Below are 12,719 nucleotides of genomic sequence, written 5' to 3' on the forward strand. Positions count from 1 at the left end.
GCTTTGCTCAGACATTTCATTCTGTTTACAAAGAGAGTGGTATGTTTTTAACATTCCAGAATCTCTTTTATTATTACAGTAATCCAGAGGCATGGGTTTAACTTTTAACTTCTTTTACAAGCAAGCCACTGAAAGAATCTTCTAGACTCTGTATAGTTGGCTCCATAAATTTCTGTATACCACATATTTTAGAAATAAGCATTTGAAAATAAAAGTGATGATAGAGGGAAAAGGCAAAATCACTTTAGGTCAGTAATATCACAATATTTCGGGGTTAAATTCTCTTTCCCTTACTAAGTATAATATGCCTCTATCCATTTGTTGATTTACAGTGGGAAAGCCAAATTCTGTCTCCTGGTTTAGTCTGGAGATGAGGTTTCTGTTCACCTCTGCCAGATACTTACTACTTTAAAAAGATTTCCCTCCTAATTTCTGAATCTTTGTATGACTGATTTTATGCTTTTAAATATATTTTTATTGCTCTTTTAGAGAGAGAGGAAGGGAGAAAGATGGAGAGATGGAATCACCGCTGAGATTGATGCCTCCATGATGCCACCCACTGGGGATCGGGCCCACAATCTGGGCATATGCCCTGACCTGGAATCGAACCAGTGACCTCTTGGTTAATGGGCCAATGTTCAAGCATTGAGCTATACCAGCCAGGCTGATTTTGTGCTTTTAAAAGATGGGATTTTTCCTGAAATACATGGGGAAGGAGAAGAAAAGTTTAAGGGATTTTGTCAATCAGTAGATCAAAGAACTTTCAGAGATGCTCTCCTCTCTTTCTTGCTTACCGTGTGTATACTTGGGAAATGGATTAGGATCTCGTGACTATACTTATAATTTTTTCAACTGATTCAGTCAGTAAATAATATGTATTGATTGGCACTTAGGTAATGCATCATGATACTAAACAAACATTCCTGTTTTTCTCATGAGTGTACAGTCTTAACTGGGGGAGGCAGTCAACAAAACAAATGTAATAGATAAATTATATAGTATGTAACAATGAACACAGTGGATTAAAGAAAATGTAGAGCAGAATAAGTGGGATGAAGATTACTAGGAGTTGCCCTAGCTGATTTGGCTCAGTGGATAGAGTGTCGGCCTGCCGACTCAAATGTCTTGGGTTCGATTCTGGTCAAGGGCACATGCCTGGGTTGCAGCTCAATCCCCAGTAGGGGGTGTGCAGGAGGCAGCCGATCAATGATTCTCTCTCATCATTGATGTTTTTATCTCTCTCCCTTCCTCTCTGAAGTTAATAAAAATATATTTTTTAAAAAAAAGACTACCAGGAGGTGGATGGTCAGTTGCTTTGAATAGGATCATCAGGCATCATTCTGGGGAGTAGAGTGGTAGATAGCATGTTTAAAACAGCTTCTGACATTTCTTTGTATAACAAATGGGTATTCGATTTGCAAAAACAAGTATGAACCTGCCTGATATATATGGCTTGGAAGTGTGCGTTTTCTCTCTCTTTCTCCTCTTATCTCCCTCTGTCCCCCTATCCCCTCCCTTCTCCCTTCTTCCTCATGTTCCCTCCCTCTCAGAATTAAAGGGTTTATAGAGCACAGCTAATCCAACTCTGTGGGAGAAATGACTTGTTCAGGAGTCACCCAACAGTGCTGGGGTTAGACCAGATCTTCTATCCCGATACAAGTCAGGTAAAATAATTCCTTAGCTATTCTGAACACATTGTCAAAACACATATTGATGCTTTGCTTATTGACCTCACTTAACTTTCAGGCATGGCTCATTTCTCAGATTTGGGAATAAAAAGTGATTTTTCTTAAAAGTTGACTCAGTTTTAACTAATCCATGTGTGATTGGGGGTGGAACCAGGAGTCAGGCAAGAAGAAAAACGGCCAGTTCATTTTTTGGGTCTTTCTTGTACAGCCTTGGAAGTGGTGGCAAGTCCCCAAATTTTATGGCTTGGCCTGTTTTCCAACTTACGTTTCTCTGCTGATGTACATTGGCTTGTAGCCTATAGTGCTGGTCTCAATTGACCATTTAAGTTTAATAGTAAAAGACTGGTTAATGATTACAATACATCGAAATACCTTCACAAGGAAAGGAGAATGTTTTGTGGACCATTGTGTGTGTGTGTGTGTGTTTGTTTTAAAGTTATTAGTTTTTAAAATCAGTACTTTTTAATGGAAACAACTTGACCAAAAATCTGTTACAGAATTTTGAGACCCATTAAAACAAAGTTTAATGAGAAACCTGCTTTGGTCAACACTGTAACTTTCTATTATACTACTTAGGTAAAAGACCTAAGAATTGCCCATAATCTATTTCTGGTGTTATATTTGCTGATACTTTAGAATTGGATAATTCTATTAATGTTTTTTTTCTGAATGGGAACTTCTGTTTCTTTTTCATTTTAAGGGGAGGAATCATCTGTTTACATATTAAAAACAGTGGGAGGGGGTTTTGTCGGTATAACCCTAAATAGATTAGGACAGATAAGCAATGAGTAACTTTGTGTGTAAGCTAGTTTCTGTTAAGCCAAATTCTGTTATATTAAAGTCTATGTGCTACATATAAAATATTGTAGTTACATCAATATTGAGTAAATTTGTTGGTATGTCAAATTTTTGTTTACAAGCACTGACGTAGTTTAAAAAACCTAAAGTGAGGCTTAAATAGTATTGAGCATTGTCTTGCTACAGTTATTTGTATCTGGATTCTAGGAAAAATAAATGATACTGGAAGTTGAAAAAAACAACACATTGATACTAATTAGCAGTCACTCCCCAGCTCCTGACAATCACTGATCTTTCTGTCACTATAGATTTGCCTATTCTGCACATTCTATATAATAAAAGGGTAATATGCAAATTGACCGGTGGAACAACCGGTCACTATGACGTGCACTGACCACTAGGGGGCAGACGCTCAACAGGGGGAGTGCTGTTCTGCCAGAAGCTGGTTGACAGCTGATGAGCACAGCGGCAGTGGCGGGAGCCTCTCCTACCTCATGGTAGCACTAAGGATGTCCAACTGCGGGCCTAAGCTGGCAGTCGGACATCCTCCGAGGGCTCCAGACTGCGAAAGGGCGCAGGCCGGGCTGAGGGACCTCTCACTCCCCCCCAGTGCATGAATGTCATGCACCGGGCCTCTAGTTTCATATAAATGGAATCACACAATATGTGGCCATTTATGTCTGGCTTCTCTCACTTAGCATGATGATTTCAGGGCTCATTTGTGTTGTAGCATAAATCAGTACTCCATTCCTTTTTATGGGTAAATAATATTTCACTGTAGGGACCTAACACATTTTGTTTATTTATTCACTAGTTAATGGATATTTGTTTATTTTCCAATGTACCTGCACCATTTTGCATTCCAGAAAATGTGCCAACACTTTTTGATTGTCTTTTAAATTATAGCCATTATAGTGAGTGTGAAGTGGCATCTCATTGTGGTTTTAATTTGCATTTCTCTAGTGACTAATGAGATCTACCAGGATTCTCTAGAGGAGGTCCATTTCTCATCAAACGTGGGGGAGGTTACAAGATAATCACGTGGTCTGATCCACTTAGAGAACATTCTCATGTTTCTTGCATCTCAAGCATTTTAAATTCTCTCTCATTACCATGTCCCTTTCAGCAATGCTTTTTCATTTTTCTGCCCAAAGTGAAGAAGCTAGTTGTGCTTCTCTGTTTCTTAATCAGGGCTTATACCATTAATTATTTTCTTGAAGCCCTTGTATTATATAAGTACAGCCCATGTTCACTGGCTTTTCAGATCATATTTTCCTTTATGATAATGGATTTTGTAAAACTATACTAGCAGAGTGTTATTCACACTCAGATTAAGTTTATGGAGCAATTTAGAGTGAGAGTCATAGCAACTAGAATTTCTCTTACAATGTGCCTTGTTCACCAGAACAGAGTGAGCAAGAGGACTTTGAGATCTCTGCTTCAAAGGTACATGTTAAGGAGGTTCATGCCTCAGAGTCAGCTCTTTCCCATTTACCGTGCTCAGACATGGAACATATATGATGCATAGTGTATGTTTTATTTGCACCCTAGCCACTCCATTTCTGGTGTGGTATAAGTCTCTTACTTTTTTCTTTCTAAGTAGGTTTATCCTGGGCATCTGGTTTATTCACTCATCCCTCTTGAACTACTTCCTGGATGATGACTTTTCACCCTGTCTGCTTTAGCTTCTTCCCACCTTCACTGTCTTAAGAGTTCTTCCTCCATCATCCCCTCTGCCATGGTGCAGTGCTTGGCATCTCTCACCTGCACAGTGGGCGGACACTCTCTTATCCCAAAGCCTATATAGCTATATTATGGAAGATTTTCAGTGAGTTTGGGTGCACTTTTACAACTATAACTGGCAGCTGCTAATAATTAACCTTTTCATTCTGTAAGGATAACAGGGGTGAAAGTGTTTATGCTGCTTGTTTCACATTAGAGTCAAATTTGGTCATACTTGTAGATTCAGCATAGCCTGAATAGTGCTAAACCAATACACCTTTCCTCGGAGTAGATTAATCTTATTACATTCTTTTAACTGGTTTTGGTAGAAGTAGGGGAACTTTTAGGGAAGGTGGATGAGCAGAGCTTGCTTCAGGAAATTTTGAAATTTTTTGTGTCCTTGTTCCTCTCTTTTACTACCCACTCTGTTTCTGTCCCCCATTTCTCCTTGGGAATTTACCTATTGATAAAAACATTAGAAATATCACTGTGGCAAAGTATTTACATATCTTTAATGAAACTATTGAGCTCTTGCCATGTGCTAGACCCCTTGCCAGAGTCAGTGAGGCTTAGTCTATAGCTTCAAGGAATTTACTGTCTAATGGGCAAAAGAGTCAAGTAAATGTATATTTGCAAAGTTGGGAGGATTAATGTTAATTTAGAACAGAGTAGAGGCTACTAACTCAGCAGTGGTGGTTGAGATTGGAATGAGGTTGCAGTCAGGAGACTTGGCAGTGGATATGATGGTAGCACAACCCCTTTTCTGATAGTATTAACAGTGGGAAACTGCCTCCTTATCATAGAGGTCGCAGACTTCTAGCAGGAAGCCATTCTCTACCCAGCACTTTCTTTGGGAGGGCAGGGCCCAAAAGTGTGTAGCTTTTCTTTTCCTGATCTTTTTCCTTCATGTGCATGTTTCTTCAGCATCTGGACAAGTGCTTCTTTTATCTTCAGCTTTTCAATCATGCCTTTCAACATGTTAAACTAGGAGATGCCCCTCCTTCCTTTGTTTGTTTCTTCTATCAGCCAACATTCTCCCAATATATGTCAGTAATATACAAAGGAGAAATGGGACCTGCCCCAGAGGAGCTTATTAGAGTTTAAGAGGGGGAAATAGACATTTAAAAAATACTGTCAGGTGTTGTGATACAAGTGTGTAGATTAGGATAAGAAACCTATAGCCTCTGATCATTTCTTTTGTATAAAGGTCCTTCAAATCAGCGGTCGCCAACCTTTTGGACCTCGCGGACCACTGTTTGGCAACTGCTGCTTCAAATAACTATTATTTAGATACTAGAGGCCTGGTACACGAAGTGCACGGGTGGGATGTGGCTGATAGGGGTGGGGGGTGGGGGTGATCGAGGGCGGGGCTGGCCGGGAGGAGGGGCTGCAGGTGGTTGGCTGGCCCCGCCCCCTGGCTGAACTCCCAGTCAAGGGGAGAATTTGCATATTAGCCTTTTATTATATAGGATTATATAGGATTCTTTGATATCTAGAAATGAAAAAAATTGAGCACAAAATCAAATTTTATATTTACTGTTTGGCAGACTATTACTTAGGTAAAATTTGTGTGTAAGTATTGCTTATAAAGTGTATTTGAAAACATTTCCAGCAGTAGTACCCTTCAAATTGACAAGATTGTGAGATAGTTTTCTAGAAGCAGATTGTGAGTTTCAGAATGAGGAAAAGACAGAAAATCCATAACTATTCAAGAAATTTAATTCCAAGTTCAGTTGACTAACCAGCAAATTCTACCAAACATTTAAAGAAAGCATAACAACAATCTTACAGAAACTCTTACAGGGAGTAGAAAGAGAGAACACTCCCTGATTTCATTTTCTGAGGCTAGCATAACCTTTGTAACAAAACTTCTTTATCTTTAGCTTTTGACATTACAAAAATATAAAATAACAGCTCATCTCATTCAAGGACACACATATAAAAATCCTGAACAAAATATTGGCAAACCAAATCCAACAATATATAAGACATGTTTTGATATCAGAGAGGAAAGGAGAGAGAGGGACAAACATCAATGATGAGAAAGAATGATTGATTGGCTGCCTCCTGCAATACCCAGAGGGTAGAGCCCGCAACCCAGGCCTGTGTCCTGACCTGGAATTGAACCCATGACTTCCTGGTTCATTGGTTGACACTCAACCATTGAGCCACACTGGCCAGGCAACATTTTTTTTTAAATTAGAAATGTAAAGTTAGTTTAACGCCCAAAAACCAATCATTGTAATTCACACATTAACAGAAAAATCATATAATTAGCTCATAGATACAAAAAATTGATAAAATTAAACATCCATATATGATAAACTTTAAACAAAATAGAAATAAAAGAGAACTCCATTTGCTAAAGAGGTTACAAAAAACCTACTGTAAAAATACTTAAATGTGGAATGTTGAAAGTTTTCCTGTTTTGAAATTAGAAATGCCTACTCTCACTGTATCTGTTTAGCACTGTACCAGAGATCCTAGCCAGTGCAGTAAATCAAGACCAAAAAAGAAAAAGAAAAAAAGGAAATGTGTTGGGAAGAAAGATATTGAACAGTCATTATTTTCTGCCAACAGGATTGTATGTATAGAAAATTCAAAAGAATACAGATAAACTATTAGAATTAATAATCTATAATAATAAAAGCATAATATGCTAATTAGACCGGACAGCCGAATGACTTTCCAGACGTCCTTCTGGATGAAGCTGCTGTGGTGGGGGCTGAGGCAGAGGTCGTTAGGGGTGATCAGGCAGGCAGGCGAGCAGTTAGGGGCGATCAGGCAGGCAGGTGAGTGGTTAGGGGCAATCAGGCAGGCAGGCAGAGTGGTTAGGGGCGGTCAGACAGGCAGGCAGGCAAGAGGTTAGGAGCCAGCGGTCCCGGATTGCAAGAGGGGTGTCTGACTGCCGGTTTAGGCCCAATCAGGCCTAAACCGGCAGTTGGACATACCCCAAGGGGTCCCAAATTGCAAGAGGGTGCAGGCCGGGCTGAGGGACCTGCCCCCCTCCCCTGCACAAATTTCGTGCACCGGGGCTCTAGTTATATATAAAACCTAGAATAAAGCTAAGAACAAAAATGTGCAAGACCTCTACAAAAAATTGTGAAGCATTAAGGAAAAAAATTAGTGACTCAGACAATATAAGGATGCATCTTGCTCATAGATAGAAGATTCAATATTGTAAAGATATCAGCAATCCTTATATCATCTCTAGATCCAGTGCAGCCCAATCAAAATATCAGGTGTTATCGACATGTATTAGAATGGTAGGACACCAGAGTTGACAACCCCAGTAACCAGATATATTTAAAAGAACTTCAGTATTTTCCTATTTGGTAAGCATTGTTTTAGTATGCAGGTTTCCTCCATTATCTTAAAATAGAGCATTCCTATGAAACCATTCATAAGCTGAAATGGCATAAAGTGCACATCTTGCTAACAAATGTGCAAAATAAATCAAGATAAAGCACATATACTCAGATACAGTTCAGAGCAATGGCAGCTTGCTGAGTGTAGCTGCCCATGAAGGAGCTCGGTGGTGAACTCTTTCTGCACAGCAAAACAAATGCTGATCTCCTATTTTTGCTAAATCCTCTTCAGATTCCTGTTAGCTAGCAAAAACAGGCACTAATGTAGTTCTTCCCTAAAAGTGAAGTGGTACAAAGCAGGCTTTTGAAATGTGGGGGATACCTGTATTTTTATTTTAGACGTGAGGGGACATAAATGACTTGGGTACCTCAGGGAGAAGTTTTTAGTAGTCATTCACAGTTTTCACATCTGTTGTGAAAACCAATTTTAAAGGGCAGTCTTGGAGTCAAAATTCTTAAGAAGTTCTTCTCACAAGCAACTATTCCTACAAGTGCTGTGCTGTCTTCTAGCTACATGTGACTATTTAAACTGATCTGGTCATTTCATTAGTTGCACTAGCCCCCTTTTAAATGCTCAGTAGCCATATGTAGCTGTGGCCACTTTTTGGATAGTGCAGATGTCAAACATTTCCATCACTGCAGAAAATATTAGTCACCTCTAACAAGACTTCCCATTTTTTTTATCAGGCACAAATAAAATTATAGGTGAACTGGAGTTGAACAAATGCTCTGGTATAATTGGCCCACCTTAAACTTATCTTTGGGTATTTATTAGCAGGGCACCAGATTTTTTGGTTAAGAAAATCAATTAGAGAAGAAAATGCAGTACAAATTTCAAACTATCCAACCTTTAGGGAAGGGAGCATCGTTTACAACTAGGCAGACTTCTTGGGTTAAGCCTTAAGAGCACAGATAGCTAAGATCTTAACCATTTGAGAAGGGTTCTCAAGGAATTTGCCTCACAAAGATAAACTCAACTGTTAGGAACCCTGGAGGACTGTAGTAGATTTTTGCTGCAGAGATTCAGCACTTGAGGAATCTGACTCTTATGATTGGACAACTCTCAAATGGTAATTTCCCTCCCCTTTCCCAGTATTTTCCCCCCTTTTTCCTTCTCAACACACAGCCAATATCCCAGTATACAGGAAAAACTGTTTCAGGATGGTATTGTGTAAGGAAGCTTGTGTAGCTGAGATTCTGGTGGAAGTTCTGTAATGCCAGGTCAATCCATAGCAGCAGAGGAGTTGTGAGGAATTCAGATGTTAGAAATGGATTGCATTGAGTGTAAAAGTGTGGCTGAGATTTATGACTCTTTACCGTGAAATGGAAAATAAAAATGTAAAAAATTGGGTGTAATCATCTCCAAATTGGCTGCTTTGTTAGATTGGCAGAGAGGTAGAATCAACTATGTAACTGGGTTATATAATGGTGGTTGGGGCTAGGGGAGGGGTTGTGTTCATAGGGGCCCTTGTCTCATTATGGCTTTTCTTTGTCCAAGAATTGTAAAAACCTTTGATATTATTGCTGGAGTTTTGAGTCAGCAGTTGCTAAGCACCTGCTGTTGTGTTTCAGGCTGTAGGTTTGGACCTTGGGGTGGTTACAGAGTCAAAACAGTCCCAGTGCTGAGCCTGATATGGGAGACAGATACATACAAATAATTACCATATTCATACATAGAGGTTCAGAGGGTCCTGGAACATCATTTTAGTCTGATTCCCTAATCTTCTACCAGAAGCAGCCTGAGACCTAAACTGGGAAGGAGACTTGTTTAAATAATGCCAAAAAAACTAAGAACCCGTTTTTTGTTTGTTTTGTTCCCTCCTCCCCCCATTAGACCACTGTAAAATATGATCTCTATCCTTGAAGACATCATCTAATTCCTATCTGCTTAAAACCCACTTTTTCCATAATGGTTCCTTGACTGCCATACTTTTCTCCGATACCACTTAACTACTTTTCCTTGTATTTATTGTGCTTTTTCTGGAAGGTCATACTTCCTCTTTTAGATCTTGAACATGATCAGGTCACCAAGCCGGCTTCAGCCTTCTTACCTCTAATTTCCCATTCTCAGCAAGGTCTGAATAACTGTCACTTTTTAATTAAGCCTTACAGTCAGGTAAGTGGGGTTCGAAAATGCTTGCTCCTTTGTGAGACACCTTGCTTCTACATCAATAAAAATTCCTCAGGCCACATGAATATGTATTGTGAATTTGAGTGAGGTCAGTCACTGTTTGACTACTGAGTTTTGGAGGTGGGAGGCAGGGACCAACAGCAACTATTTAGGGAGTGTACGAATTGAGAAGCGAGGGAGGTGGGCCGAGACGGGGCCGCGGGGGCGGGGCTGCGCAGGAGCGCGGTTGCGCAGGGGCGTGGTGCGCGGTCTGTTGCCGGAACTAGTCTGAGTCGCCCGCAGCCCCGCCCCCTCCCCCTCGGGGTGGAAACAAAGGGGGCTCGTGCTGAGCTGAGGGGGAAAGAGGCGGAGCGTCTGTTTGTCGGTCTTGCGAGCTCCCTGGCCCGCTAGGTTTGTTCTCAAGAGGGGGCGGGGCAGGGGTGATCGAGAACCCAGAAGGGGGAGGTCCGTGTGCTGGGCGTCACGCGGCCTAGTGCGAGGGGGGCGTCGCCTGCGCGCGCAGCAGAGAGTAGTGCGCCGGCGCTCGGGGAGCTGGTCCTCGAGCCCTGCGGTGGGGTGCAGCGGGCGGGGCAGCAGCCGGACGGTTAGGGCGCGGGGGTGGAGAGCATGGAGCCCCCGAGGCGTTAGCTGACTGTCAGCTCCGGGCGTGCAGCTGTCGTTTCCTGGCACGCCCCATCCGTGTAATGGTACCGAGAGGAAGGAAGCGCCGTGACAGCGCCTTGGTCGGAGCCCGGGTTCCGGGGGTGAGGAGGCCCGGGGACAAGGGAGCTGGCGAGCTGGCCACTGGCTGGGCGAGAGGTCACAATAGGAGGCGGCGGGCCCGCTGGGGGCCGCGGGAGCAACCCCGCAGGGCGGAGCCTTCCCTCGCAGGTACTGGGAGAGGCGGCCGTTGGTTCCCGCGCGAGGGCGGGACGGCCCTCAGGCCGTTGGGAGGCTTCGGGCTGCGGCCGGTGGAGGTGTGGTTGTCCGGTGTTCGCAGGGGTGCGGCCGGCCAGCGTGCTTTGTTTCCCAGGCGGTGGCGAGGAGTGGGCCCAGCCAGCAGGAGCCCAGCCAGCTGCCCCTGGCAGATGGCCTCGCTCTCTGGCTACCTCCCTGTTTGCCAAGGCGCAGGTGAAATGATGTCACCCAGGAGAACGTGGAACCAGTCGGAAGGGACCTTTCTCGCGTCCTTCTGCCACAGCGGGTTTCTGGACAGGCTGTGTTTTGTTCTCAGGGGATGAAAGTTCTTCCTTTCAGGGCTGAAGAATGAGAGAGGTTGGTTTTGAACCGAGAGTTTTTCAGATTATTGAGGGCTAAAAAATAAAGTTTACATTTTCGTGTGTAAGACTTGAAAGGGACCTCGCTTTTTCTTTGTGCTGCAGAAATGATGTATACCGTTACTCAGTAGAAGTTAGATATGTTAATTCTTCCATCATAAATAGAAACATGAATACTTAACTTGTAACTATTGCTAAAATCATATGAATGGCATTTTTTTCTTAAGGAGACGCACTTAATGTAGGAAAATTTAAGTATATGTCTTTTAGAGTCTATTTGGACTTGATTGCAGTATGGTGAACACATTTATCACAAAATCCCTTTAAATAGCAAGCAGCCCTGGTAACTAGGCTTAATTTTTTTTTTAATCCATTCACACAGTTTTTGTGAAAACAATAAGGATCTAGGGACAGTTGGAATCAAGGTAAAATGATTCCTGTTTTGGAGAACGGTGGCAGTGAAGCTGGGACGTACTTGCAATTAAAAGATGAAATTAATAACTGGATTTTCCCCTTTCTCCAGTTTTTGCTGGCTTAATAAACTCACTAGCATAATATCTTTCATTTTTTGAAAACCTATTAAACCTTCAATCTATTTATTGTAGGGCTTTGATTAAGTTGATTTTTATCATTTTCTGTAATGCCTATTTCTAAGAGAATTTGTGGCTTTTAGAATCTGTAGTTGAATCAGTTTTGCCAACAGACTAGCCATGTGGGCCTTGGGTCTTCATCTGTAAAATATGAGAGTTTATTTTAAATGATTTTTGTGGTGTATCTACTTTTGATATCTTTTGTGATTCTAGAAGGTAGTTTGTGATTCTGTATTTGTTGAAATTTACCCATTTGTTTTTAAAACTAAATTAAGTTGGCAAGTGTTAATCTGAATAAAAATTGGGAATTGACTAGAGTAGCCTGAGTTTTGATGAAGGGTGGACAGAGCATGTTAGATATAACTAAGTGATAGCATCATAATGTAGAGTGTAGTTCTGTTGTCTCTCTGCCAACAGCTCTGGGTCAGACTTTTAGTAACATTTTATTTGTGCTCACTTTTAACTTTTTTCCAAGGCCATGGGTGGGAAGCATGGCTAAAAAATCCTTAGGTAAAAATCTCCAAAATGATTGATGAGCATGGAAAGATTATTGATCAAGATTATCTTTGTCTTCTATTTCCAGTCTATTCTATATATTCCTCTCTGTTTGTGCTGCCCCAGTTTTGTTTAGGCCACCACCATTATGTAATTCATTTTGCTGGAAAGATAGTTCTTGATTAGTCCTGTGATTGTTCTGTAGTGTCTGGGTCTACTTACTGATTTTCTGGTTGTTTTCCTATTGCCTCTGTTCATTTTCACTTCTGTGCTACTTCGGATAATTCATGGCTTGCTTTATTTAAGAGTGTACAGATTGTAAGTACACATTTGAACCCAATAGGTCTAGTTCATTCAGCAAATGTTAAGTTCCTGGAATATGTGATATTGTCTATCTGGAGGAGATAAAGCAAACATACAATAAATTAGTGAGAAATTTGAGCAAATAGATGAAGAGGGGCCATGTATACAGTCACACACACACACACACACACACACAGATAGATATCTTTTCATGCTCCTTTTTTTAAGGATTTAAACACTTTACTTTCTCCCTCTATTTGAATACTTTCCTCTAACCCCTTTTGTTAGGGGGCCCTATTATCTTCACTTATAATTTCTGTTGAATTGCTTCACTAGACTGAATTTCTTTGAGGGCAAGGACTGTTTCT

At 41.3% G+C, this 12,719-nt stretch overlaps 1 protein-coding gene across 8 annotated transcripts in view; it reads left to right on the top strand.

Moving 5' to 3' along the window:
* RNF38 (ring finger protein 38) overlaps window positions 1-12,719 on the top strand; it is a 109,850-nt gene that overhangs the window by 44,198 nt on the left and 52,933 nt on the right. For 2 of the 8 annotated variants that reach the window (XM_079791273.1, XM_079791274.1), the window contains exon 1: window positions 10,461-10,577. The exons of 2 other annotated variants lie outside the window; for them this stretch is intronic. Coding sequence is in view for 2 of the 6 variants with exons in the window: in XM_079791269.1 (XP_079647395.1) it covers window positions 10,391-10,450 (60 nt within the window). In the remaining 4 variants the exon portion in view is untranslated. Of the gene's footprint in view, window positions 1-9,804; window positions 10,098-10,208; window positions 10,578-10,609; window positions 10,962-12,719 lie in introns of those variants that run through there. 4 more of the 8 variants (XM_079791272.1, XM_079791269.1, XM_079791271.1 and 1 more) reach the window with 4 other exon arrangements.

This window comes from Cnephaeus nilssonii, assembly GCF_951640355.1.
Source record: "Cnephaeus nilssonii genome assembly, chromosome: 14".
Taxonomy (NCBI): Eukaryota; Metazoa; Chordata; class Mammalia; order Chiroptera; family Vespertilionidae; genus Cnephaeus; species Cnephaeus nilssonii.